Raw genomic sequence first — 25,951 nt, forward strand, 5'->3', positions numbered from 1 at the left:
CCCCCCCCCACCTCTATGAAATTCAAATTACTACTTCTCATACCCCAAATCGATACTTGGTAGAGCATATTATCAGTCTACCAACCTGATTATTCTAAAGACACATTTTATATTCATTAAGCAAACATTACTCAAAGTCTAACGTGTGAAACACCTTACTGGGTCATTGGTTTCTATCCTTAAAAATGTCTATTGAGAAACATGTCCCAGAATTAACTTTTTTTTTAGTACATCTTTAACATTTAAAATTGAATTATACAGAATAGAAGCTTTTAATAGTATGCTGACCTACCTGCTCATGTATGCACTCAGAATGAATTTATTGTTGTAGAATGAGCATGAGCTTTGGAGCCAGACTGACCTAGGTTCAAATCCTAGTTCTGTCACTTACAGTATAGACTTGGACTCTGAGTCTCAGATTCCTCATCACTAAATGGGGGAATACAATATCTTTCTTGTAATATTATGAAGATGAAAGATGATGCCTTTAGAATGCATTGAACACAGTGGGTGCTTAACAACTAGTTCTAGTCACCCTATTATATGCTCCTCAGGGGACAAGGACTATGTTTCATTCAATTAGCAAAGTGCCTAGTATTTAATAGTTTCTCAGTAAGTGTTTGTTGGGCTGAACCAAAAGTGGTGGAAAAAACACAAAAAGAGTAGAATGAAATAAATGAATAATTTTCAAAAATAAAGTATTATGACTCCATATTTGACACATAGCAGCAAAGTCATCAAAATAGTCAAGGCTAATTCCTATTTAATAGATGTTGGAAGGAGGCTGGAATGTTCCTCAGTCCAAAGAGAGCAATAAATTCATAGTCTTGGGCAAGAGAAACAAAGCCAGTTCTTAGCTGGCCTAGGGAGCAAGTACAGTTGGCCAGGAATCCTTACACAATGTGATGGTAGAAATGTTGATAGCACAGCTCAATCTTCCTAATATGAACCATCCAGAATATCAGTTGAGTATCAAACTTAGAGATTACTGCAATCTGAACCCAAAAGCAGGGCAGAGGAAACCCAGGATTGTTAGATGGAGTGATGATTTCAGCTCCTATGTCTCATATGTCCCCATCATTATATGATATGGTGACTGCAACATGCATCAGAATTACTTGGAAGGCTTACTAAAACACAGACTGCTAAGAATGGGGCTCAATAATTTTCATTTCCAATACATTCCCATGTAATGTTTATGCTACTGGTTCTGGGACCACACTAGAAACACTGCCTTGACCTGTTGCTACATAATCCCACTTGTCTTTGATAGAGTTGTCAAGAAGGCAGGGTGTTTCCCAGTGCCCGTTTCCATGACTCGCACGACTGGGAGTGAGGAAGAAGAAATAACATCTTTCCCAAGAGGCTGTCAGAACCTTCCTTCTGCGATAGGGATGGATAGGAAAGCTTTTACAAACTACATAGACCTCTTAGAACACCCCCTCCTCCCTCCAAGGGAAAAATCACTGAATCTATTGCCCTATGGAGCCACAGGCAGTCATGGGAGTGGACCACATCCCTCTAGCATATTGTAGGAGAAGAAGATTGAAAACAACTTGTTGATCTTTCCTGCTGTCTCCCTTCCCCCACTCCACCCCATTAATTTCCATTCAGGTAAATCATTTGACTTTACCATGAAGAACCAGCTTGTCCAAGTGGAACACCCGGTTCAGAGATTTCTGAATCTGACAGGGACTCAGCGTATCCATTCTACCATCATCCTTCTCCATATCAGGAGAAAGAATAGACCAGACTAGCCATTTATTACCTCAGAACATCTATTATATGCCCTATGCTAAGTGCTTCACATGCTTCTTTCATTTAACCCGACAACAGCACTATATATATATTAGGTGCTATTATTATCATCCCTGTTTTCCAGTCTCAAACAGCTGAAGTAACTTCCCCAAGGAGCCAGGATTCAAATGCAAATCTATCTGCTCCCACAGTAAACTCATTCTGTTCTGCTCCTAGGACTGAGCTATATCCAAGGAGTAGAAGTTATAGGAGGAACCATGTAAACTCCATCAAAGGCAGAATTTCCTGACCACTAGTGCTTTCAGATTATGAAATGGACCACTTCACAAACACCCATTTCCTCTCTGAGAGTGTCAGCAATCCTGCCTGCTGAGGATCACATGGAGGGGGCTCCTGCAAGGGGCCTCCCTGGTTCTTTCCTTTAAGGTCCAGTGAAGGAGTCGAATTGTTCCATTTCAAAAAGCAACACTAGACCAGGGAATGGGTGGGAACTGGAAGGAATCAGAGTTTGAGTCAGTATATGGAAAGTCCATACGTCAGTACATTACTACCTTTTTAATATAGTGAGGGCCTCATTGCAGGAAGTTTTCAGACACTGGACAATGACTGCATGAGAATGCTATCAAGAAGATCGGAGACCAGGTGTTGGTCTCACCATCCAGCACAGAGTATCTGCTTTTTTTTCTCTTGGACAGAAATTAAGTTCTCTTGCATACACTATGTCATGCCTTTTAACCTTAGCCTCAGATTGAATTCACAGCTGCTGAATATTAACAATAACTGACATCACTGACACATATTGTGCACTGGGCTTTGCCACATTGTCTCCAATAAGCCCATAAAAACCTCATAAAGTAGGAACTACCATTGCATTTTATTAAATAACTTGTCCAAAGAGCATATAGCAAGTAAATAGAACTTGGATTCAAACTCAGGTCTGCCTTACTCCAAAGACCGTGAATTTAGCCACTATACATTACACTACCATATCCTCTACCACTCAAATCCTTCTGATTAGGGACTCTGACTCTCTTCCGAAAATCAAGCCAAATGTTTGGTATTACACAAGTTTATAAGGCACCCTTATAAGAAAACTCTATTTGGAGAGTCTAATATCTGAGTTAGGAGGTGAATTGTAAAAAAGTACTTGGTAAACTCAAACATCACCATCATAAAGGAAGCGCCAAATTCCTTCATTATGGTATAAACAGATAATTGTATAAATCTGTATCAAGAGTCATACTCTGACATAGCTGAGTCCCAGAGGAGGAAAAACTCACATGCCCAAAAATGTGACCTGGGTTGTTCATACTATCAAAAGATTGTAAACAACCTAAATGTCCTACAAAGAGGCAATATTGAAGGAAAGTATGATATCATTGAGCCACTTAATGGAGTATTATACAGCCATTGACATGGTAGTAAACACAGAATGCAAAATTGTTTGTGCTGTTGTGACAATTAAATATTTTACAAAAATACTAGGTATGTAAAAACTTGAAGGAAAAATGGACTTTTTGACAAATGAGTAGTATAATAGGTGGGTTTTATTTCTCCTCATTCTCATGGAGTTCAAGTAATGCTATCATAATAATACAATATAAAAATAATAAAATTATCCTTAAAAATCTGTCCACCTCTTTGTTTCCAAGTTACAGGCTGAAATTTCTAGGTGCTGGATGCTGTATTGGATTTCGTGACTGCTTCCTTAAGAGCCTCTCCTGGTTAAAACCATGATTTTATTTGAGATATCACACCTCTGTGGGTCATCTCACATATGTGGCTAGAAGCTGAATTCAACCCTGGCTCTAGGATTTGGAAGGGACGCTTAGGCCCAGATTAATCCACAAATGTCCCTCCCACGACGCCATTACAGCTTCAGGGATGAGCATGTAACCCATTTCAGACCAAAGGGTCATGAAGAGAGAGTTCTGGAACCTTTTAGGACCTTCTCTCTCATAGTAGATATGAATGAGAAAGCCCCAGAGGATTCAGCCCCAAGATGAAACTGATCGCACAACTGGCAGAACTGAATAACACAAACAGACCGGGCTTTGATGATATCATTAAGCCACTGGATGGATCATCTCTGAACTCTGCCCTCCTTTGGACTTTCATTATCTAGACAATAAATCCCGTATGGGCTAAGCCAGTGTTCACTGCATTTTACTTCATTGTAACATGGTCCTTACCTATGTGAAAACCATGACATTTTCAAAGAGATTGCATTATTCCTGAGGAAAAGGGAGCTAGAAAAGCTTCTGCTACTGTTTGAACATCTCTGGAGTGCAGTCAATGACTTTAGCATATTTGTGCTGAAGTCCACATTAATTAAAATACATTATTACCTTATATTAAAGGGGGCCTGCTGACCAAATCAACTGATGATGATATTCTAGGAACATACCTACCATTAATTCCTCAAGGCTCTCCAAGCTTTATTTCTGGGTAAATCCAGGTCTCTAGAATACAATAAAAATTTACACACACACACACACACACACATATGTGTATGTGTGTTTATAAGCACTTATAAATGTATATATATGCATATACACATATATATGCAAATATGTATATCTGTATGTAAAGTATACATATATATCCCTACTCTTTTTTTTTTTTAAAGATTTTATTTATTTATTTGAGAGAGAGAATGAGAGAGAGCACAAGAGGGAAGAGGGTCAGAGGGAGAAGCAGACCCCACGCTGAGCAGGGAGCCCGATGTGGGACTCGATCCCAGGACTCCAGGATCATGACCTGAGCTGTAGGCAGTCGCTTAACCAACTGAGCCACCCAGGCGCCCCAGTATATATCCCTACTCTTAAAAATGCTTTAAGAATGAGGATTTAATATGGATTTTTAAAGGAGGCAGATATAAAACACAGTCAAAAGAGAAGTAGCCTCAGTCTTGAATATTGCTTTTATCCTGACTCATATAAAATCCAACAAAGCCAGCTCTTCCCAGAGCTAGGGTCTCCTTATTAACTGGTGTGCTTTCTCTTAGTCACCAGTGAGAACTGTGCAACCTATTTATGTTTTCTTCTTGCTTTTGGTTGCCAGGAACCTCAGGCTTTGTTCTTATTTGCTGTACTTTGTTGATCTTAGGTTTTCCGGTACAAGGTATCTTCCTCCCCTACCTTTTCCCACTTTTTTTGCTAACTCTTTTTATTATAGTTCTAATGGGCTATATTTTATTGTGTCTGTGCTTTGTAATGTAAGCTGGCTTAGGTCGCTTTTAGACACAGGTGGGGCATAAATATATAATATATATAAATATATATATTAATATTATTATTAAAGAAGTATGACTGTAATAATCATTATTAATCATCATGAGCTTGGATAATAACTTGATTTTATCCATTCCAGTGTTTATAGTAGAGACTGAATATGACTGTCCTCTCTTTTGAACTGTTGAAAGACCTTCCCAGCTCAGAGCAATAGCAAGAAGTCAGCAGTTGCTTTCTGTGCCTACTTTCCCAGGTGATTGCCATATAGGCCGTCATATGCTACTGAGCTCCTTTCTTGTTCCTAATTACCATGTGATGGAATTTAGCTATCATTTTCCAACAGCAGTCTCCTTGGGCAGGAGGGTATCAACTAATTGACAAAGAAACTTGAAGGGCTGGGGTGCTTCTGCTAGCAAGTGTATAATTATAATTCCTTTATATGTTTATACTACTGCTCTTTTGGAAACTCTGTGCCTTCAAGTTTTTGAAACTCAAAAGACAAATACTCCTTCCTAAGCTGAATAGCTGTGAGGAAACGTATGGAAGATGCTTCTCTAGAAATCTGGAGGTCTCTTCCCTCTACCCCCAAAACCAGCCCTGACAGTCATTGTGTGGCTAGAACTCCCACTGTTCCATCCATCTTCCAGTTGTTGAAGAATTGGAAGTTCCTCGGGCTTTACCTATTTTATAAATTTACCCTGTGGCTACTCTGATGGCCTCTTCCTGAGTCCCTCTTATCACCTGGATTGCTGAGAAGCTCTCTGAAACATCTCTCTACCTATTTCTTAGGGACCTAAGAGCTGGAGCTGGAGCATGAGGTGGAAGCCGTATGTTGAGAATGACAACACAAAGAGGTAGAAGCAGTCTGGGCCCCATCTTAGTCCAGGGCTTCAGCACGCTCAGCACGGAGCCTGACCTGGGGCTCAATCTCATGACCCTGAGATCATGCCCTGAGCTGATATCAAAGAATCAGACGCTTAACTGACTGAGCCACCCACGTGCCCCCAGTCCAGGGCTTCTTACACAATTTAGATTATTATGTGAGTGAGAAATAAACTTCTATTCTATTTAAGCACTGTTACTACAGCTAAATCAATATCCCAACGGAAGCATTTCATATGATTACATCCATGTCAGATGGATATTTTGGAAAAGGAATTTTTCTAGGAAAATTAGGGAAAAAGTCAAATGTTCTGTTAAGAAAAAGTCAAATCTAATCACAGATCTCTTGGTTAAAACCATTTACTGAGTTTACAAAACCCTTTATCCTTTGCTTAGTAGGAAGTTCCCTATTAAGAAATCCTCTTAAGGTGCCTGGGTGGCTCAGATGGTTAAGCATCTGCCTTCGGCTCAGGTCATGATCTCAGGGTCCTGGGATCCAGTCCCGCATCGGGTTCCCTGCTCAGTGCAGAGCCTGCTTCTCCCTCTCCCTCTGCCACTCCTTCTGCTTGTGCTCTTCTGTCTATCTCTCTGTCGAATAAATAAATAAAATCTTAAAAAAAAAAAAAGAAATCCTCTTATTGCTGCTATTCTCCTTGGGCAATTCCTTCTTCCACTCACATATTCTAATTAATGCTATTAGGTCAGGTCATTTAAAATTGGATTCCAAATGCCTCATGTTTCTTAAGATGGAAAGTAGGCAGAAGAAAATTGCAACTTAGAAATGAGGGAAGGGTTAAATCCTCAGAGCATTCACTAGAGGATTATAAAACCAGTGCATTTCACTAAAATTCAAATATATTTCTATGTGCCCAGAAAATGGCTGAAATGATATATACCAAACTCTTAATAGTTAATAATAGTGGCCTTTAACATTTTCCATATTATTTGACTTTTTTTTTTTAAACAAGAACTATATTAGTTAAACTTTTAATAAAGATATTCCCATGGTTTGGGGGCGGGGGAAGGGGTAGAATTCTTTTGTAATGAAATGAGGAGAAACACTGCTTTATATTTTCCTTTCATACTTGCCCTTCCGAACTCTGACTCTGGCAAAGCTCTTGCATATTCATAGCCTGAGGCCTTAGTTGGCTCTTGGCTCCCACGCCTGCCTTCTCCAGGCTGAGAGCCAATAATGTTAAAACAAAGCAAAACAAAAAACACAAGCAAATGACAATGATTTTGGTCTCCTCAGACTTGAATGGTTGCCTGCTTCTGAGACCCACAAGAGTTCCCAGGTCTCTCTGAACATTTTGTCCTCCGACATCTTGCCATCATCCTGGAGCAACCCCACCCCCACCCCACCCCCAGTGTCCGTAGCACGGCAGGTCACTATGGGTTGAAGGCCGCCATTGGCTTCCACTGCTCCTTGAAGGCAGGTGTGTCTCCTGCATTTCAAAGCCTTTAACAGTTAGGAGGGTCTGCCACATAATAGGACTTTGTAAAATATGAATGAATGAATGTGTGAATAGCCAGGATCTTGTCCTTAGTTTGAACCTTTTGCTAATGAGCTCTTAACATTTCATTTGTTGAGCACTCCATGCTGTGAAATAATCTGATTTGACCAGCTCAAATTCATTCTCCAAACCAGTGGTTGTCAAACATTTCGTTCTCAGAACCACTTTGTAACTCTTAAAAATTATTAGGAACTCCAAAAAGGTTTTATTTGGGTTATAGCTAACTTTATAGAAATTACTTTATAGAAATTAAAACTGAGGAAAAATTTAGACATTTGTAATAATGATTCATTTTAAAATAATGATAACAAACCCCGTATACGTAAGCATGAACAACATATTATTATGAAAAACAACTATTTTCTAAAACAAAACAAATAAATTCAGTGAGAAAAATGGGATTATTTAATATTTTTGCAAGCCTGTTTAACACCTGGGTTTAAAGAAGATTGCTGGATTCTCATATCTGCTTCAGAATTCAATCTGCTGCTATAGGTTGTTTTGGTTGAAGTATGTGAAGAAAATATGACCTCCCACAAAGATGTAATTTGGTAAGGGAAAGGGTCTCAGGAAGCCCCAGGGGTCCTTGGAGCACACCTTTGAGAACATTGCCCTTTGCCTTGTATCTGTGACTAGAACTTCCACACAGCCTTAATGATCTGCCTCAACTTAAAATCCTAGATTTATTGCTGCCTCCACCTAATAGCATAAAGAGATCATTATCCATATTACTATAATCCCTTATGTGGGTCCCATGTTCCATAGTTTTCATAGTGTTTTCCCATGCAATGTCTCCCAGTAACTTACCAGGTATGGTCTGACCTTGCCAATGAGCAGTTTTTCTAATGTTAAATGTCACAATTCAATCAAGTAAGTTTTAAAGATCTAATTAGCTTTATTAGTTAAACCGTGAATCAGGCAGCATCCCATCTAGCAAGTAGAGGAGAGCCCCAAAGGGCTACAGAAAAGGAAAGGTTTTTAAAGGTACAGAATGGAAAAAAGGAAATTATTAGCAAAGAAGCCATTGTTTTTGGCAAGGTAGCCCTTCTGTGGGGAATGGAAGGGTTCTATCTGTAAATTTCCTAGTGCTGGCCAAGAAATTTCCATGTTGACTGGTTAAAGGTTACATTTTTGGGGGGTTGAAACTGCAGTTAGGTTAGGTATTAAGTCTTGATTTACTGACATGGGGCCTCAACCTAAGTGACACCATTTGGGACCTGTGGTTTTATTTTTAACACTATGAATCATGAAATTCAAATTTATATGATCTGCTCAGGGCCATTCAGCTGGGAAGAGACAGAGTCAACACTCAGACTCATGCTTTATGAATGCAAACTACATGTTCATTCTCTGACTCCTTATACCAGCAGAGCCCCAGACTGATCTCATCTACAAAAATGTAGAATATCTAGATTTTATCAGCCACTGCTGCCTACTCTTCTATACTTGATCAAAGCATAGTTATAGGTAAAAATTCTTTCCCTGATTCCAAGAACTGGCATTTAAATGTACTACAGTAGAGCGCCTGGGTGGCTCAGTCGGTTAAGTGTCTGCCTTCAGCTCAGGTCATGATCCCGGGGTCCTGGGATCGAGCCCTGCATCAGGCTCCCTGCTCAGCAGGGAGCCTGCTTCTCCCTCTCTCTCTGCGCCTCCCCCCTGCTCATGCTCTCTCTCTCTCTCTAATAAATAAATAGAATCTTAAAAAAAAAAAGAAAGTTACTATGATGAGAAAAACAATTTTAGTTTAAAAAAAAAAAAATGTACTACAGTATTCCTAGAGACCAGTGACAGCCCCACATCAGGGAAAACTATATGACAGGTTGTTACCTAGCATTGAACAACAGGATATGTCCAGGCTCACCAATCTTGTAACAGTGATCCAGGCCCTCAGAATTCTGGAGCACCAGGGAATTCTGCTACAGCAAATTTAGGGCAAAGCCTAAATAATCCCTATTATTTAGGTTGAGTTGACTCAGATGACCTCACCCTAGTACTAGAAGGACTTTGTAATTCTCTGTGTCTGGATAGGCCATGGGTAACTGAGCATGCTAGGAAAAGCATGAAATCATGATCCCATGGCCAGTCTTGATCCCTGGCAACTGCTTCTAGAGGACCTAGTCTTTCTGATCCTTGATAAGCATTATCCTGATGCTTTCTCAGATCTCAAGGTTCCAGTGGGTTAAACTTTACATTTCAATATTTTCCTAATTTATACCTTGACGTGGAACGACAACTGATATTTTTTGAAAGCCCACCATATGCCAGGCACTGTACTATTTGTACTTACTTATTTTCCACCAATCTCACAAAGGCAGTCATTACCATCATTAGATATATAAGGAAAACGGGGCTTCCAGAGATTTAAGTATCTTGACCTAGCTTGCCAAAGGCAGTGGCTAATAACTGGTTGCACCATCATTTGAACCATGTCATCTTATTCCAGGTCCCATGCTCTCTCCATCACCATTGCACCTTCACTAATGTCATGGTTCTTTGTGACCAATTATCTTCTGTCATCATTACAGTCACATAGGGTATAGGAGCTCACCCATAGACATTTTCTGAACCTCCAACATATTTCTATTCCTTTCCTTGTCAATTCGAGGAATGCTTAGTCAAGAAAGACATCTTCTATGGAGGTTCCTCAAAAAATTAAAATAGAATTACCATATGAACCGGCAATTCCACTCCTGGATATTTATCTGAAGAAAATGATATCACTATCTCAAAAAACATATCTGCACCCCTATGTTCATTGCAGCATTATTTACAATAGCCAAGACATGGAAACAATCTGAGTGTCCGTTGACAAACGAATGGATAAAGAAAATGTGGTACATATATATGATGGAATATTATTCATCCACCAATAAAGGAAAGGCTGCTATTTACAACAACATGGATGGACATTAAGGACATTATGCTAAGTGAAATAAGTCAGACAGAGAAAGACAAATATAGGATGTCACATATATGTGGAATCTAAAACAAAAACAAAACCCATCAAACTCATAGATACAGAGAACAGACTGGTAGTTGCCAGACATAGGGATGTGTGTGAGGGGGGGTGTGAAATTGGTGAAGGTGGTCAAAAGGTACAAAATTCCAATTATAAGATAAACAAATCCAGCATGGTGATGTAGTGTACAGCATGGTAACTACAGTTAACAATGCTGTATTGTATATTTGAAGGTTGCTAAGAGACTAAATCTTAAAAATTCTCATCACAAGAAAAATTAGTAACTACGTGTAGTGAGGAATGTTAACTAATTGTGATCATTTCCCAATATATACATATATCAAATCATTATGTTTTACACCTAAAACGAATACAGTGTTGTATGTCAATTATATCTCATAAAGAAAAAAAGAAAGACATCTTTTTCCTAGCCTCCAAACTTACTTCAACCTCTCCTATTAATATAAGATCCCACCAATCTATGGACAGAACCTTGACATCCACTCAAAAGAGGCAGAGTGAATAGAGGTATGCATTTCCTTACAACCAGTGATGAATAAAGAACATCCAGTGACACAAGTCACCAAAGGCTGAGGGTCTCTGCCCTCCTCCCCAACTGCATGGTGACCAGACCCAGCCTTGTCCTGTCTCAGAACCGCTCCTAAACAGGGCCAGGCCCAGGTGCACCTTTGAGATAACAATACTGTCTCCTAAAACAAACAGCCATTGTTTCCACACAAAGACCTTCAATGTTTCCTCCATCAACAAAAGGCTACAGCCATCCTGCCAAGACGACAAAGAGCTGGAAGCCCTTTCCTAAATATCATGATGGTGGGAGGGAAGGAGTGGAGGCAGGAAGATCATTCTCCAGTGCTTTCTATGTGGAGGAATAGGACCAACTCCACCCATCAGGGACCATTCTGAATTACTGATCATTCCTGGACTATTCATAATGACAATAATAACGGCTTCCTAGGGCGCCTGGGTGGCTCAGTTGGTTAAGCGACTGCCTTCGGCTCAGGTCATGATCCTGGAGTCCCAGGATCGAGTCCCGCATCGGGCTCCCTGCTCAGCGGGGAGTCTGCTTCTCCCTCTGACCCTCCCCCCTCTCATGCTCTCTCTATCTCATTCTCTCTCAAATGAATAAATAAAATCTTAAAAAAAATAAAAAAAAAAATAACGGCTTCCTAATCTATGAAATGGAAATAATATCTATCCCTTACAGGACTGCTGTCAGGATCAAATGAGATAATAGGTATACAAGCTCTTTGTAAGATTTAAAAGGCTACCCAACTGATATGGTTATTGTGGGAAGATAGATGGTTCACCCACATTGCCTGCATAAAAAAGATAGCTCTATTTCAGCTGATGAAAGTCCAAATAGCTCTGGTATCTAGCTCCACCCAGGTCCTTGAATAAAGCATAAGGGAGAAGAAATGTGGTCAGTATGGCTTACCACTATAATTTATGAGGGCCCATCCCAAGCCAAAGTTAGGCTAGTATTTCCTAGCTCCAGGAACCCAAATCCTGGAAATGAGTTCCCTGGTGTTTGGTCCCTCACCTAGGGTTTTAATACTCCAAACTTTACTCCCCACCCCCTCACTTATCCCTCTTAAAACATACCTTCCTTAAGCAATTTACACCAAAGTAGATTTACATAATAAATTAAAGCATGGGAAAACTATCCACCCTCACTGGTGATTAAAGACAAATTAAGGTTTTATGCCTACTTAATAATAAAAATTAAAAATGAGACTATCCAATGTTGGTGAGACTGTGACAAAATTGGTTTGATCTCAGAGTACTAGCAGCATAATAAATTTGTATGATCCCCTACAAAGGCAAAATGACAACACATAAGCAAGTACTAAGAAGGTATCCCTTTTTTTTTTTTTTAAGATTTTATTTATTTTATTTGAGAGAGAGAGAAAGCACGTACAGAGGGAGAGTGAGAGGGAGAAGCAGACTCCCCACTGAGCGGAGAACCCGATGCGGGGCTCGATCCCAGGACCCTGAGATCATGACCTGAGCCGAAGGCAGACGCTTAACCAACTGAGCCACCCAGGGACCCCTAAGAAGGTATTCCTATCTTTTGTCCTAGCATCTCCCTCCCTGGAAATTCCCAAGGAAATACTTCAACAGAAATGGCAAAAAGTAGCAAGTATAGATATATTTACCTGCGGTTGGCAAATATTGAAATAACGAGAGAATGTTTTAGTTAATTATGATGTGACTGTAGTCATTAAGATGAAAATATAAAAATGACTTACAAACATGAGGAAATATTTAAGATATAATTGTAAGTGAAAGGGAACCATATAAGGGGTGCCTGGGTGGCTTATTTGGTTAAGTGGCTGCCTTCAGCTCAGGTTCTGAGCAGGCTCCCTCCCTGCTCTGTAGGGGAGTCTGCTTCTGCCCCTCCCTCCCTGCTCATGCTCTCTCACTCTCTCTCTGAAATAAATAGATAAAATCTTAAAAAAAAAAAAGAAAGGAAGAAAATATAAGGGCTGGTTCAGTGACGATATCTTTGGTGTTGTGGTGGTAAATTATAGGTGAATTATATTTCAAAATGTTCTTTAATGTTTTTAAATCATTTAAAAAATACAGCAATAAAAAGAAAAAAGTAATGAGCCAGTAGAATTCAAAATTATGCTTCTACTAAGGTAGGACATGTAGTTATCCTTGCTAAGATGTTAACAGGTGTTAATAAATTAATGTGTAACACATTTGCATGCAGAGAGGCTGTAGTAGACTCTAGTTAAAAGCCTCAAAAATTGAGTCAGGTCAATAGTCACTGCATTGGATTCCTGCTTCTGCTACTCACTTGCTGTGTGGCCTTGGGCAAGCTATTTGACATATCTAAACCTTTCCTGATTTATAAAATGGAAGTGGTAACAGAACCAATACCCTAGAATCATTGTGCGTAGTCAATAAGATAAGGTACATGGTGTAATGCTTTTATTCAATAAAAGGTTGGTGTGCATGCTGTTAATAACAATGATGATAGTGGTGGTTGTAGTGATTTACTGAGGTCTTCCAGAGAAAATGCCCTAACTTAAATGATGCTGTTCAAATGATATTATCCCTTTTGTGAAGCCAACTACAAACCAAATAGATCTTACTTTTTAGAGCAGTTTTAGGTTCAAAGCAAAATTGAATGGAAGGTATAGAGATTTCCCATATACCCTTGCCTCTGCGTATGGACAGCCTTCCCTCTATCAAAATCCCCCACCAGAGTGGCCCATTTACTACAATCAATGAACCTGCATTGACACATTATTATTCAAAGTCCATACTTTACATTAGGTGTTGTACATTATATGGGTTTGGACAAATGTATAATGACATGTATCTACCATAATATTGTCATATAGAGTAGTTCCGCTGTCTTAAAAATTCTCTGCACACCACCTACTCATCTCCCTCTCCTCCCAGATCCCTGGCAACCACTGATCCTTTTACTACCTTCATAATTTTGCCTTTCTCAAAATGTCATACAGTAAAAATCATACAATATGTAGCCCTTTCAGATTTGCTTCTTTCTTGAAAGGTAATTTTTATAACCAGTCTAGAGGACCAAGTAAGTATTTTGAAATTCCACTAGAGAATACAAAGATGATTACTATCAGTGATTGTGTAAGATTATTTATATATGTTATCTCCATAAGATAAGTATTATTCTCTTTGTTCTACCAAAAGGAAGTACCCAAAGTCACGAGACCAGTAAGTGGCAGAGGTATTTGAATCCAGTTTGTCTGACTGCAATGTTTATATCTTTCCATTATGCCACAGTGTTTACCCTAATACCAAATATGGGTCCTAGAGCATCTGAACCCAGTCACAGGAACTGACAGGGAAAAGCACACTGATAAAGATGCGTATCCAAATACATGTCATTGAAGCTCTTAGAAGACAGCCTCCTGATGGAATAACACAACAGCCATTGTATTTTGTGTCAGATTTTATGGCTAGGACTTGCATCCTTATCATTAGGCAGGAGAGCTTAGCACACAGGCTAGCAAAATTACAAGGGTTTAGTTCAATGTTTCTTAACCTTTTTTGGCATTATCCCTCAACTCAGGGGCATCTTTAGACATTTTCTTCCCAATCACCCCTCACCCCAGTTAAATTTTAATAGCACATAAATACTACATTTGTTTATGTACTGTGGCCTTTTCCGGGGCCAAAAACTTTTGCAATGTCTAAGTTGGTTTTTCTCTTTTTTCTTCTTTCTTTGCCCTCCAAGAAACTATTTCTACTCCCTCGGGGGTATATGATCCCCACTGAGAATATGTAGTCTAGTTGCAGATGGTCAGAGCTCAGGGAGGCTGACAGGGAGCTGAGATGCCAGGGAGGTTGAGGTCAGAACCTTGGAGAGTGCCAAAGTAGCCCTACTGAGACCATGTCCAAGGCTCATGATTGCTTCTAGTTTTGCCTGAAAGAAGAAAGAGGCCTGGGAGAGGATGGGGGGTAGGAAGCTAGTAACAGTACTCTTTTACTTCATGTCTGAAGCATCAAAACGTAAAGGCCCTCAGAGCCCTAGGCACATGCTGTTCTCCCTTCCCAGGAACTTTCCTTCTTTTCACCTTCCTTTCAAGGAGCTAAATCCTCCTCATCTTTCAGCTTCTGGTTCAGATATCACTTCCTCTGCTGTTATCATAGATTTCCCAAATCTGAATACAACTGAATTGCATCACAGAACTCTGTACTGGCCATACGCCCATGGAGTATTTTGTCCAGTACTGGGCATCATATAGGGAGGCCCATCATATAGGGAGGGCATCAGGTCTGGAGACCAGGGTGGTGACCATTATGGAATATTTTTTACCATATGCCTATTTATTTACTGGTACTAGTTACTCTTTACTGGGGTAATGACTTCATGAATATTATCTCATGTGAACCTCATATAATCCTATTGGATTGGATAGGTATGGACTAGGAAACTGAAACTCAGAGAAATTAAGCAACTTGCTCAAGTTTCCTCAACTGGTGAATGGTAGAGCCTGGTGTTTGCACCCAAGTCTGTGTAAATTCAGAGCCTATACCTTGAATCTATAATTCTTTGACTCTATCCTTCCATGGTGCACTTGTTCTATCCTTTCACTTGGTATTCTCGAATCAGACACCAAACCTTTCCAGTTTGTATCTGTAGCTAGAACTTCAAATAAGCTTCCTCCAATGCCTGTGGCATGGTGGTCTCTCACATGGGAGAATCTTAGCTGCATTGGCCACACTACACCACTTGCATCTTTAGCCCTTTTATTGGGATTCTGAGCTCTAAGGCCTGCTGAACCTTTCTCCTTCTGCTTTTAAACAAATGGGGATCAGACCTAGCATAATAATCACATGAAACCCACCAAACTATTCTTCATTCCAAATAGAAAGGAACTGTTTTCCACTTTTTATAGAAGGGTAAAAACTTCCACTTGCCAACAGAACATGGTGGCTGCTGAGTTGGTGTCAGGAACGTGAACTTAAAAACTGTATTTCCCTTGCAACTCTTGACAAAGTAACTTTAACAGCTTTCTAACAATCTGCCTTCTTCTCCTGAACTCAGTGACAAGTTCTTTTTAATCAAAACATCTTAAGCTGAAAAGGTAATCAATCCCAGGACATAGCCGGCTCACAGATAGATGCTGTCTCCTCAGGCATTGCTGTGGAAGTGTGTATACAGATGTTGTACACATAGATGCTTCTTACAGCCAGAGGTACACAGAGACAGATGTTACTCACAGAAACAGATATCCACCAGGAACACGATGTATATTAACAGCTCCCGCAGGGTGGTCTTGACGTAAAGCTCCTGGTTCTCAGCTGTGTTCTCAGTCAGCGTTGTTCCCCAAAGTCCTAAGGGACAGAGATGCCTAGGATCGCTAGCAGCAGGTTCCTCCCAGATGCCCAACCCACCAGTCCCTGGATATTACTCCCATTTCTACCCCGGCCCTTTGCTCACCCATCACCATGTATCTTGGCTGAATCTGGCTACTCTAACCACACTCAAGCCTGCCCTCCTTCATCAAACACCCCGAGGTAGACAGTGGAAAAGACATTGGGTAGCAGAGAATGAAGACATGGAAAGGAGGTCCTTGTTTCAGGTGGGACAGCCTAGGTAGGGGATCATCACAAACATGTCCTCCTTCAAGCTAACTCCCTCCGTACCCTTCTGTGCCCCCAGAGATGACTCTACCAGGCTCTCCCTCTAAGAGACCACTACACTGGCCTCTGTGTTCTGGGGCCTTCAGCTCTAACAGACAATTCATAAAGCCCAAAGAGACTGAGATCCCACCTCTTCTTCAGGTCACATCTCCCCCGCCCTGCAAAGCTTTTGGGACTCCCTTCCTAACTCCAGTATCCGAGGAGAACTCTCCTCCCACCAGGTACCTCTGATGCCACGACAGATCTGGAAGCAGCAGCTGGATACCAGGGTCCTATAGGCCTTCTCCTGGGATCCATCTTCAGGCTTTTTGGGTTGGGGCTGGGGGGGCACTGCCCTGGAGATGGTGCAGATCCTCAGTGTCCCATGTGGGGAGGGGGGACCACTGTAGGCAGGGTTGTCCCAGGCTCCACTCCCCATCTTTTGGAGCTCTTGCCCCTCGGGACTTTCCACAGCATTCATGGGGAATGAGGTAGGGGGCCTGGCACCACAGGTACCCACTGTCCCCTGAAGAAAGGGGGAGCAAAGACACAGCCCAGTCTAGCCAGCAGAAGGCAAAGGAACGTGAGAGCAGCTGGTCTCAGGAAGCCTCTGCTTCCTGCCTTTTGTAGTGGGAATCTGTCCCCACTGGGGGAGGGGCAGGTGGGAGGGGGTGGGGAATGGCTATCAGTCCTGTCAGGGGCTCTCTCTCTCTTCCTCTAGCTTCAAGACAGGGCGTGGAAGGGAGCTGGAAGTCAGGGGTTTGGCAGGAGAGAGAGAAGCCTGGGAGGGAGATGTGGTGACTGGGGTGGAAGGAAGGAGGGGTGAGAGAGGCCAGTGCTGGGCGGGGGAGGAGGGCTGTTTACAGAAGCGGCCTGGTGGGGGGGGTGGTCCCAGTCAGACAGAAGAGGAGATGAGAGAGCAGTGGGAGGGGCTGGCGGACTCCAGCCAGTCTGGGCGAATTTCCACTAAAAGCTCCTGAAAGGGCCGCCATGGATTGGGCTGCAGGCCAAGGCCGGGGACAGGAGACTGGGAAGTGCTGCTTCCCTTCCAGGCTCATTCAATGGTGTCTGAGGCTCCTTTAATGTCTCACCTTGAGCTGTCCCTGGTGGAGTGGAAAAGGGGGGGCTCCCCTTCTTCACTCTACCCCTATAGCTGGGCGAAAAGCTAGTGGCAGGAGGAGCTTCTGTTTCAGACACTTAAGGGTCAGGGTCTCTGACTGCTGTTGAGGTTGGGGCGGGCGCAGAGACGGGGGGGGGGGGGGGGATTGGGGTTCCAGATTATCTGAATCCTTTGAGGGCTGCCCTCATACGGCTTATGAGAGAACTACACTGACAGAAAGGTGTTCCTTAAGGGTGTGGGGCTCAGCCTAGGGAAGAGCCTAAACCCTGATTGGGAGAATGCATGAGAGAGCAAAGGGCAAGGACAGTGTGACTTGGGACTCCTTAAGAGGAGTGGATGTCTGGACCCAGCTCAGCTGACAACTTTACCTAAGGGTTCGTAGTATTGGACTGAGGACTACTAAGCATGAGCACAAAATGGAACTAGGAGAGGTATCCGAACTGATCTGCTTTCTTTTCCATCTCTGGTGTCTGTGCCCCGAGCACATCCCTGCCTAGGCCCTGCTCCGGCCTCCGATCACTTGTCCTGGCTCCCCTAAAAGCATGTGCTGTGGCCCAGAATGGTACTGGCCCCACAGGGGCAGGGGGTTACCTTCTCCTTGACAGCTGCAGTGGGGGCTGCCCTCTCTCCAACAGCTGGTTCCCCATCTGGGCCACTCTATTGCCCCACTTGACCGAAGCCCATGTTCCCCCGCTCAGTAAAACACCAGCCTAGTGGAAGTCACCAGTCCTGAGTGTCCCCATAAAGAGATCCTGATCCCAGACAACCCAAGGCTGGCCTCGGGCCCTTGATAAATAGATGCTTTCCAACACCCGAGAAAGGGCTGGAAAAGCAGCAGCTCTCTTACCCCTGGCTCTGCAGCATGCATCTCCTGCCCCAGGCCCAGATACTGTTAGGGAATTAACTGTCTGGGCTGGAGTTAAGGCCTCTCTGTGAGCTTCCCTAGATGGAAGAGTTTCATCTCTACATTTTAGCAGCTAATGAGACATATTCCAAGGTGCTTGTTATCTTTGGAAAGACAAAAGATCCTTTTGTATGAAATCAGCGGATAGTGAAGGAACCGGAGCTGCTGCCTCTCACCTACAAGCTTTTCAAACAATTGGAAAAGGACCCCTGGCTTGCAAAACTGAACATTAGGACAGAGGTAATGAACAGGAAGCTAGCAGCAGAGTCCAAAGAAACAGCAAGAGGAACAGGAGATGGTTTCGGATTCCTTGGGGGATAATTTTATATTCTGAGAGAGGCTAGTGATCAACAAGGTTTTGGATAGACTCAAAGAGGTTCATCATGCGACAGGTCCCACACCCTTGTGACATTAAGGCCAGAGCTGGACTGCTTTATTCATGGTCACCCACCGAGGAAACATTGCTTTTCCCTGCTCAGTCTTGAGCATTCCCCACGGATCAATCATAATACCCCCGGGAAGCACAGGTTATATAACCAGCTTGAGAAATTTTCTCAAAAGATGCTGGGCAGGGGCGCCTGGGTGGCTCAGTCAGTTAAGCGGCTGCCTTCGGCTCAGGTCATGATCCTGGAGTCCCGGGATCGAGTCCCGCATCGGGCTCCCTGCTCGGCAGGGAGTCTGCTTCTCCCTCTGACCCTCCCCTCTCTCATGATCTCTGTCTCATTCTCTCTCTCAAATAAATAAATAAAATCTTTAAAAAAAAAAAAAGATGCTGGGCATTCCTAGGTTATTTAGTCTTACTCAAGAAGTCCTAAGTATGGTAATCAAGTGGGAGTTCCTGATGCTTTCGTCTGCCAGTTCTTCATGTCCTCAAGTTTCTGTGGCACTTGGTTTTTCCTGAGTGGCCAGTTAATAAGGGCAACCAGTATCAGAGTCCTGTGGCTCAGGTTGCCTTTTAGCAATTTAGCAAAACCCAAGAGGGTTGACCTTGAAACCCAAACTCCCGGTTTAACTCTTGGTTCAGCAACTTACTAACTGTATAGTTCCGGGCAAGTCCCTTTGAGACTTAGTTTATATATCTACAAAGTGTTCCCATTAAAGCCTGCCCTGCTGACCGAAGGACTGTTTTAGGATTCAAACAGTAGATATAGAAACCATTATAAACTGTGTGCTATAAAGCACCAAACAAATTTAGTTGTCTTACCACAGCATCCATCCTTGTGTACGCCACTCATCCGCAGCAATTCATGTTTCGGGGAGATACCTTCAGTCAGGACTCTGTTGTCATTATCTCTGAGAGACAAGGGTCCCAGAACCCTCTGTATCCACCCCCATTCCATTCCAGCTGACAACGGCAGAGTGGAACGATGGCATTTCACCTGAAGACTATTATAACAGTAGTCTGGAAAGAAAATAGCTCTTAGAAGAGTTTCATGAGGACATGGCAAGACTTGCTGTCCATCAGAACCCAAAGTACTTCTTTACCATGATGCCTCTTAGCCCACTTGGTGAATTAGTCCCATTGCTTCACTGGGATACATTTTTTGGTTGCATGCTATCCTATTGCACACACCAGAAAAAGATTACTACATTTCCACCACCAGTACCCTCCTTTTTCATGCCATGCACATCCTAGCCAGGCTCCTCAGTGCCACTCAGATCCACTAGGTCCTGACAAAGAGACCAGAGACAGCAAAGGCCATGGGATGGAAGCTTGTAGCTCATTTCCCTGTAAGTTCTCCATGTAAATTTCCCCCAGGAGAAACCACCTTCCATATTCTAGAGAAAGGAACCCTGGGGTGACTCATGGTCCAGATTCTACGGGGAGAAGCTTCAAATCACCTTCTGTGTTTTACATAGTGACCCTCAACCTTTTCCACCCCAATAAACATAAACAATAGAGCACACTCTATAAGTAACAATGGCTCACTAAGGCAATGATTCTCAATGGAAGACACTGGAGATCACTCATCTATAAGAAAACCCTGCACCTAAGGACTTACCCTTCACCAGTATACCACCAGTCATCTGTGTGGCAAAAATACCAAAATTTGAGTAGCTGAAGTTTTCAGCAACAAACACAGTGGACCAAGCAAACTGACATGAGAAGGCTAATCCCAAGGGAGTCCCCCCTCCCTGTTTTTGTACAATAAACATCATAGCACTGTGCCCGGGGCCACCACAAGCCACAACTCCTTAGAACAGACAAGCCAGATCCATTGGAAGATTCAGGTGTATGAAGTCCTGTTGCAGCTGTCCCAGCCCAGAAGGCCAAGAAAATAGCATTTTGTTGTATTTTGTCAGGGACCTCACAGAGAGGCTGGACGAGATCCACTTCCCTCATCGAAATGACCCACTTCAGTCTTTTACTTCCTTCCTGTGACCTCCTGGATTTAACAAGTCCTGTTGGAATACATTTTGCATCTTCTGTCTCTCCAAAGAGAACTTTTTTTTTTTAAGATTTTATTTATTCATTTATTTCACAGAGAGAGAGAGACAGGCAGAGAGGGAACACAAGCAGGGGGAGTGGGAGAGGGAGAAGCAGGCTTCCTGCCGAGCAGGGAGCCCGATGCGGGGCTCGATCCCAGGACCCTGGGACCACGACCTGAGCCGAAGGCAGATGCTTAACGACGGAGCCACCCAGGCGCCCCAGAGAGAACCTCTTTAAATGAGCCCTTCAGCTTTCCTCTCATTTCTAGAGACCCCTCCCGGACAACTATCCCCGTTTGCCCATGCCTTCTACAGAAGATTGGACAGGTAGAGGGGACCAACAAAACCCAGGTGGTGGGAGACAGATGATGTTATCAACAAAAATAAGGAAGTTAGTCTTCAGTTGCCTGGAAACTTGGGTCTGAGGCCACGATCATGCCCCCTGCTGAGCGGAGTCCAGACATGGAGTACTCACGTGGTCTTGAAGTAATCAGTCAGCGTTATCACTTCCAGGCAGAGCTCCAGCTGGGGCAGGCAGGGTTCTGTATAGGATGGTGAGTGTCAGCCCAGCCTCCTGCTAGAGAAGGTGGAGTGGGGGAGGAGAGAGCTCCACGTGAATTGGAGACACCAGGCTAGAAAGAAAGGAGGGAGGTGGAGGGGAAAGAAAGGCACGAGAGAGAAGGGGGATTATGGAGAAGAGAACTTGAGAGAACACAGTTCTTTCCTTCGGAGCAACTCACCAAATTTCACAGGAGGCTTGGCTGACTGAATGTCCCAAGCCTGTGAAGAGGGGAGACTGGAGCACCCGGGCAAATCCCTCAGGCACTCACCTTTCCAGCATCATTTCAGGGTCTCAGGGCAACCACCCAACACACCCCCTTGTCCCAGCTCCTCAGGGCCCCATCACAGGGGACACATGTTTTTCCATCTTGAGTCTTCATTCCAGTCATAATTCAGTCCACAGGTATTTGCTGAATGCCGACTATACAGGAGGGACTCTGGGATAAGCAGCAAATAAGATCATCAGGGCCCCTGCCTCACAGAACTTAGATTCTGGCAAAGAAGATAGGCATCAAGCAAATACACAGATAACTTAGGATTTGTCATCATAAAAAGCGCTGCAAGGGAGGAGTACAGAGAGCTAGGAGACAATGCAGCCAGAGACCTAAGGCTCTAAAGCAAATGAGGAATAGAACCACGATTTCTACCTCTCTTCCCACTTCTTGGCCCTGCAGCAAACAGGGTTTTCTGAGATTCAGAAATGTTTTACCGCTACTCTACGTAAGGAAACAGACTGAGTTAGATGACCAAACAAGGAAAAAGTCATGACAATGCAAGAAATGTTACAACTTACAGTAACCTTTATCCCTCGTGGTCACGGGCACATGAGTTGAGCTCAGCCTGAAGGCTTGTTTTAGATTCCTTCTGAGCACATGGAATCCAACCACTTGTCATTCCTGAAGTCGATTATCTCCTTGATACCTGGGAAAGAGGCAGAAATTAATAAGAGAGCTAGAGTAGTAAAACTACAAAGCGACGAAAAATTTCCCAAGGTGAAGGCTTTACAGGTGTATACTTATCTCCAGGCTCACCAAGTTGCGTACATTAAAGATGTGTAGCTTTTTGTATGTCAATCATACCTCAATAAAGGTCAATTTTTTTTTTAACTTCCTGAATGGGAATTTGGAACCAAGAGCTTAAGTTTCTTTTATTCTGTTCACCCTATACTCCCAAATCTAGAAATCTATCCTGATGTTTCTCTCAGCATAATTGATAACAATTTTTTAAAAGCTGAGAAAGAGGAAGTTCAAATATCCAACAATAGAAAAAATATTAGATAAATAAGGATACAAGTTTGAAAAATACCTGTGAGTTAAGGATGTAGTTCTTTTTAAAGGGCAGGCAGGCCTCATAAGAAGGAGAGAGTAATGTGTTTATGGTTTGTTAGTCCTTCTTTCTTTGGGGGCTAGAACTTGCTCTTCCTGCCCCCATCTCCTTGAGAAGAGAGAACTATATGGACTTGGATTCCCCCCAAGAAACTTAGGACCCATCCAGCCTTCTCTTCCCCTCACCTTGAGGTGGACTTTGGATGACACAAAAAGAAGCAGTTTTAGTATTAGAAAAGGCTTATTGGAAATTCTCACCCTGAACTCACCCAGAACTGCATGTGATATGGTGCTGCCATTCATTAAAACCAACTGGAAATTTGAAAAAAAAGGATACATACACATGATGGGTTGTTGTGCAGAAATCAACACTTTGGATAGTATTTAATGTCATGAGAAAATGCTCATCATAATTCTGGCATATATATCTACAGAGTCCATATTTTATATGTAAATTATACTTGGATGCATTTAAAAAAGGACTAATGTTAAAGAATTTAACAACGTAGTAATGATATCTCTGGGTGGATGCTTTTTATTTTGCTAATTTTTGTTTTATTTTGTTTATTTTATTTTCATTAATTTTTTTCTACGGTAATTATGAGTACTTTCACTTTCAGAAAAAAAAGTATTTTTAAAAGCCAGTAGTCAGTAGTTATTATGTTCATAAAGACTTGAGGTGCATTTTCATCTTAGACTCACAGAAGCTCTTGGGTGGTTGGCTTCGCCACACTGGCTCTCCACACCAGCCAGGAAACATGACAGTTTTTGTTCGTTTGTTTTGTTTTGTTTTTTAAAGATTTTATTTATTTATTTGAGACAGAGAGAATGAGAGAGAGCACATGAGAGGGGGGAGGGGAGGGGCAGAGGGAGAAGCAGGCTCCCCGCTGAGCAGGGAGCCCGATGCGGGACTCGATCCCGGGACTCCAGGATCATGACCTGAGCCGAAGGCAGTCGCTTAACCAACTGAGCCACCCAGGCGCCCGACAGTTTATTTTTTGACACGAGAGTCATACATGCAATCACTTTGCTTTTCACCTGTTTGCTCCAAGACTTTGTATTAATTGCTACTTCCTTGGAGACTACAGTTGGGCAAGAATATGGGTGAAGCATGTGATGAGTATGAGAATAGCTGCCGTGAGAAATACAGCATCTAACAGCAGCTCTGAGGAAGGAAGGTAACTGGGGTGGCAAGTGGAAAGGTCAAGAAAGGAAATTTGCAATGAATAGCATTGAAATGGATTTTGAGGGGCGCCTGGGTGCCTCAGTCAGTTAAGCGTTTACCTTCAGCTTGGGTCATGATCCCAAGGTCCTGGGATGGAGCCCAATGTTGGGCTTTCTGCTCCGCGGGGAGCCTGCTTCTCCCTCTCCCTCTGCCTGCCGCTCCCCAGGCTTGTGCTCTCTCTCTCTCTGTGTCAAATAAATAAAATCCTTAAAAAAAATGAAGTGGACTTTGGATGACATCCTTTGGAAAAGGAGGACAAATATTTTAAGAGACAAAAAGAAAGCATAGCTACCATTTATCAACCACCCACATGGCAGACGCCTTACAGTGCATTATATTAATTAATTCTCACACAATCCAATGGAGTAGACTTTTGTCATTCTATTTTACAGGTGATTCGAGAGATAAATTGTGCTGGAATCCATCTTTGAGTCAGATCTGTCTGACTACACAGAATGACTTCCTGGGTGTCATCCACACAGGGATAGCAGTGCGTGCAAAATCTGGCAGGTGGGAACATTGCTTGCTCTTGTGGAAGAACAGTCCCACTGTTCTCACTGGAGAATAAGAAAGAAGCCTGGAAAGAGGGTTGGGAGTGAATATGGAAGGCCTCAAATGCCAGACATTTAATTCATTCAGGCAATAGAAATTCACCTGGATTCAGGCAAAAGAAAGACAAAGAAAACTTCCAAACAGAGGAAAGAAATGAAAGCTATATTTTATGAAACCTAATCGGACAATAAGTGTTTGCTCTGGGGGGAGATTGGAAGCCAGGAAATCAGTTGGAAGTTTGCGGAGCTAGTTTAGGGACAGGAATGAAAGCCTGAATGATGATGGTTACAGACGAATAGAAAGGAATGGGAAGATATGTGAGGCCTCCCAGAGGCAGAACCTACAGGAATTAGCACCTGACTGGAGGTAGGGTACAAGGGAGAGCAAAATCAAAGCAGCTCCAAGGTCTCAAACCCCTACCTGGAAGGTCAGTGATGCTATTAATGGGGTGCGCGGGAGGAGAGGGATCAAAAGTAGGTTTCAGGAGCGCCTGGGTGGCCCAGTCGTTAGGCGTCTGCCTTCAGCTCAGGTCATGATCCCAGGGTCCTGGGATCGAGCCCCGCATCGGGCTCCCTGCTCGGCGGGAAGCCTGCTTCTCCCTCTCCCACTCCCGCTGCTTGTGTTCCCTCTCTCGCTGTGTCTCTCTCTGTCAAATAAATAAATAATATCTTTAAAAAAAAAAAAAGAATGCATTTGGTATTATGAATTTAAACAACTTCATATTGGGGCGCCTGGGTGGCTCAGTCGGTTAAACAACTGCCTTCGGCTCAGGTCATGGTCCCAGGGTCCTGGGATCAAGCCCCGCATCGGGCTCCCTGCTCAGCGGGAACCCTGCTTCTCCCTCTCCCACTTCCCCTGCTTGTGCTCTCTCTCTCGCTGTGCCTCTCTCTGTCAAATAAATAAAGAAAATCTTAAAAAAAAAAGTAGGTTTCAGCATGAGATTCAATTTTAGGTATGTGTAAGTCTAAAGTGCTAACGGGGGGCACCTGGGTGGCTCAGTCGGTTGAGCGTCTGCCTTCGGCTCAGGTCATGATCCCAGGGTCCTGGGATCGAGTCCCACATAGGGCTCCCTGATCAGCGGGGAGTCTGCTCTTCCCTTACCCTCTCCCTCTGCCTCTCTCTCTGTCTCTAATGAATAAATAAATAAAATCTTTAAAAAATATTTAAGAAATAAAGTGTTAATGGGACACTCAGATGTTGAAATTTGAGGGCTCACTGGACAATTTGGGTTAGAGTTTGAGACAGTAATAAACACTGGTGAGAGTGATGGTGTAGTTAGACGTGTTTATTGGAGCCACAGGAACAGCTGAAATTGCCAAAGGATTGCATGAAGGGAGAAAGGAACTGAAG

General features: G+C 42.9%; 1 protein-coding gene and 1 long non-coding RNA gene across 2 annotated transcripts in view; both read right to left on the bottom strand.

Annotated features, from left to right (window-relative positions):
- Window positions 1-16,998, bottom strand: part of PKD2L1 (polycystin 2 like 1, transient receptor potential cation channel) — a 29,232-nt gene extending 12,234 nt beyond the window's left edge. Inside the window, exons 1-2 of the mRNA XM_021699941.2 lie at window positions 16,731-16,998; window positions 16,083-16,196 (exon numbers count right to left, since the gene is read on the bottom strand). Coding sequence (XP_021555616.2) covers window positions 16,083-16,196; window positions 16,731-16,965 — 349 coding nt within the window. The 5' untranslated portion in view covers window positions 16,966-16,998. The remainder of the gene's footprint in view (window positions 1-16,082; window positions 16,197-16,730) is intronic.
- Window positions 16,999-21,668: 4,670 nt separating this feature from the next.
- Window positions 21,669-25,107, bottom strand: LOC110589410. The gene is made up of 3 exons (XR_002480887.1): window positions 25,022-25,107; window positions 22,293-22,420; window positions 21,669-21,936 (listed from the first exon to the last, which is right to left on the bottom strand). It is a non-coding gene; the product is annotated as an uncharacterized LOC110589410 (long non-coding RNA).
- Between the last annotated feature and the right edge of the window lie 844 nt (window positions 25,108-25,951).

Source organism: Neomonachus schauinslandi, chromosome 6 (genome assembly GCF_002201575.2).
Source record: "Neomonachus schauinslandi chromosome 6, ASM220157v2, whole genome shotgun sequence".
In the NCBI taxonomy this organism is placed as follows: Eukaryota; Metazoa; Chordata; class Mammalia; order Carnivora; family Phocidae; genus Neomonachus; species Neomonachus schauinslandi.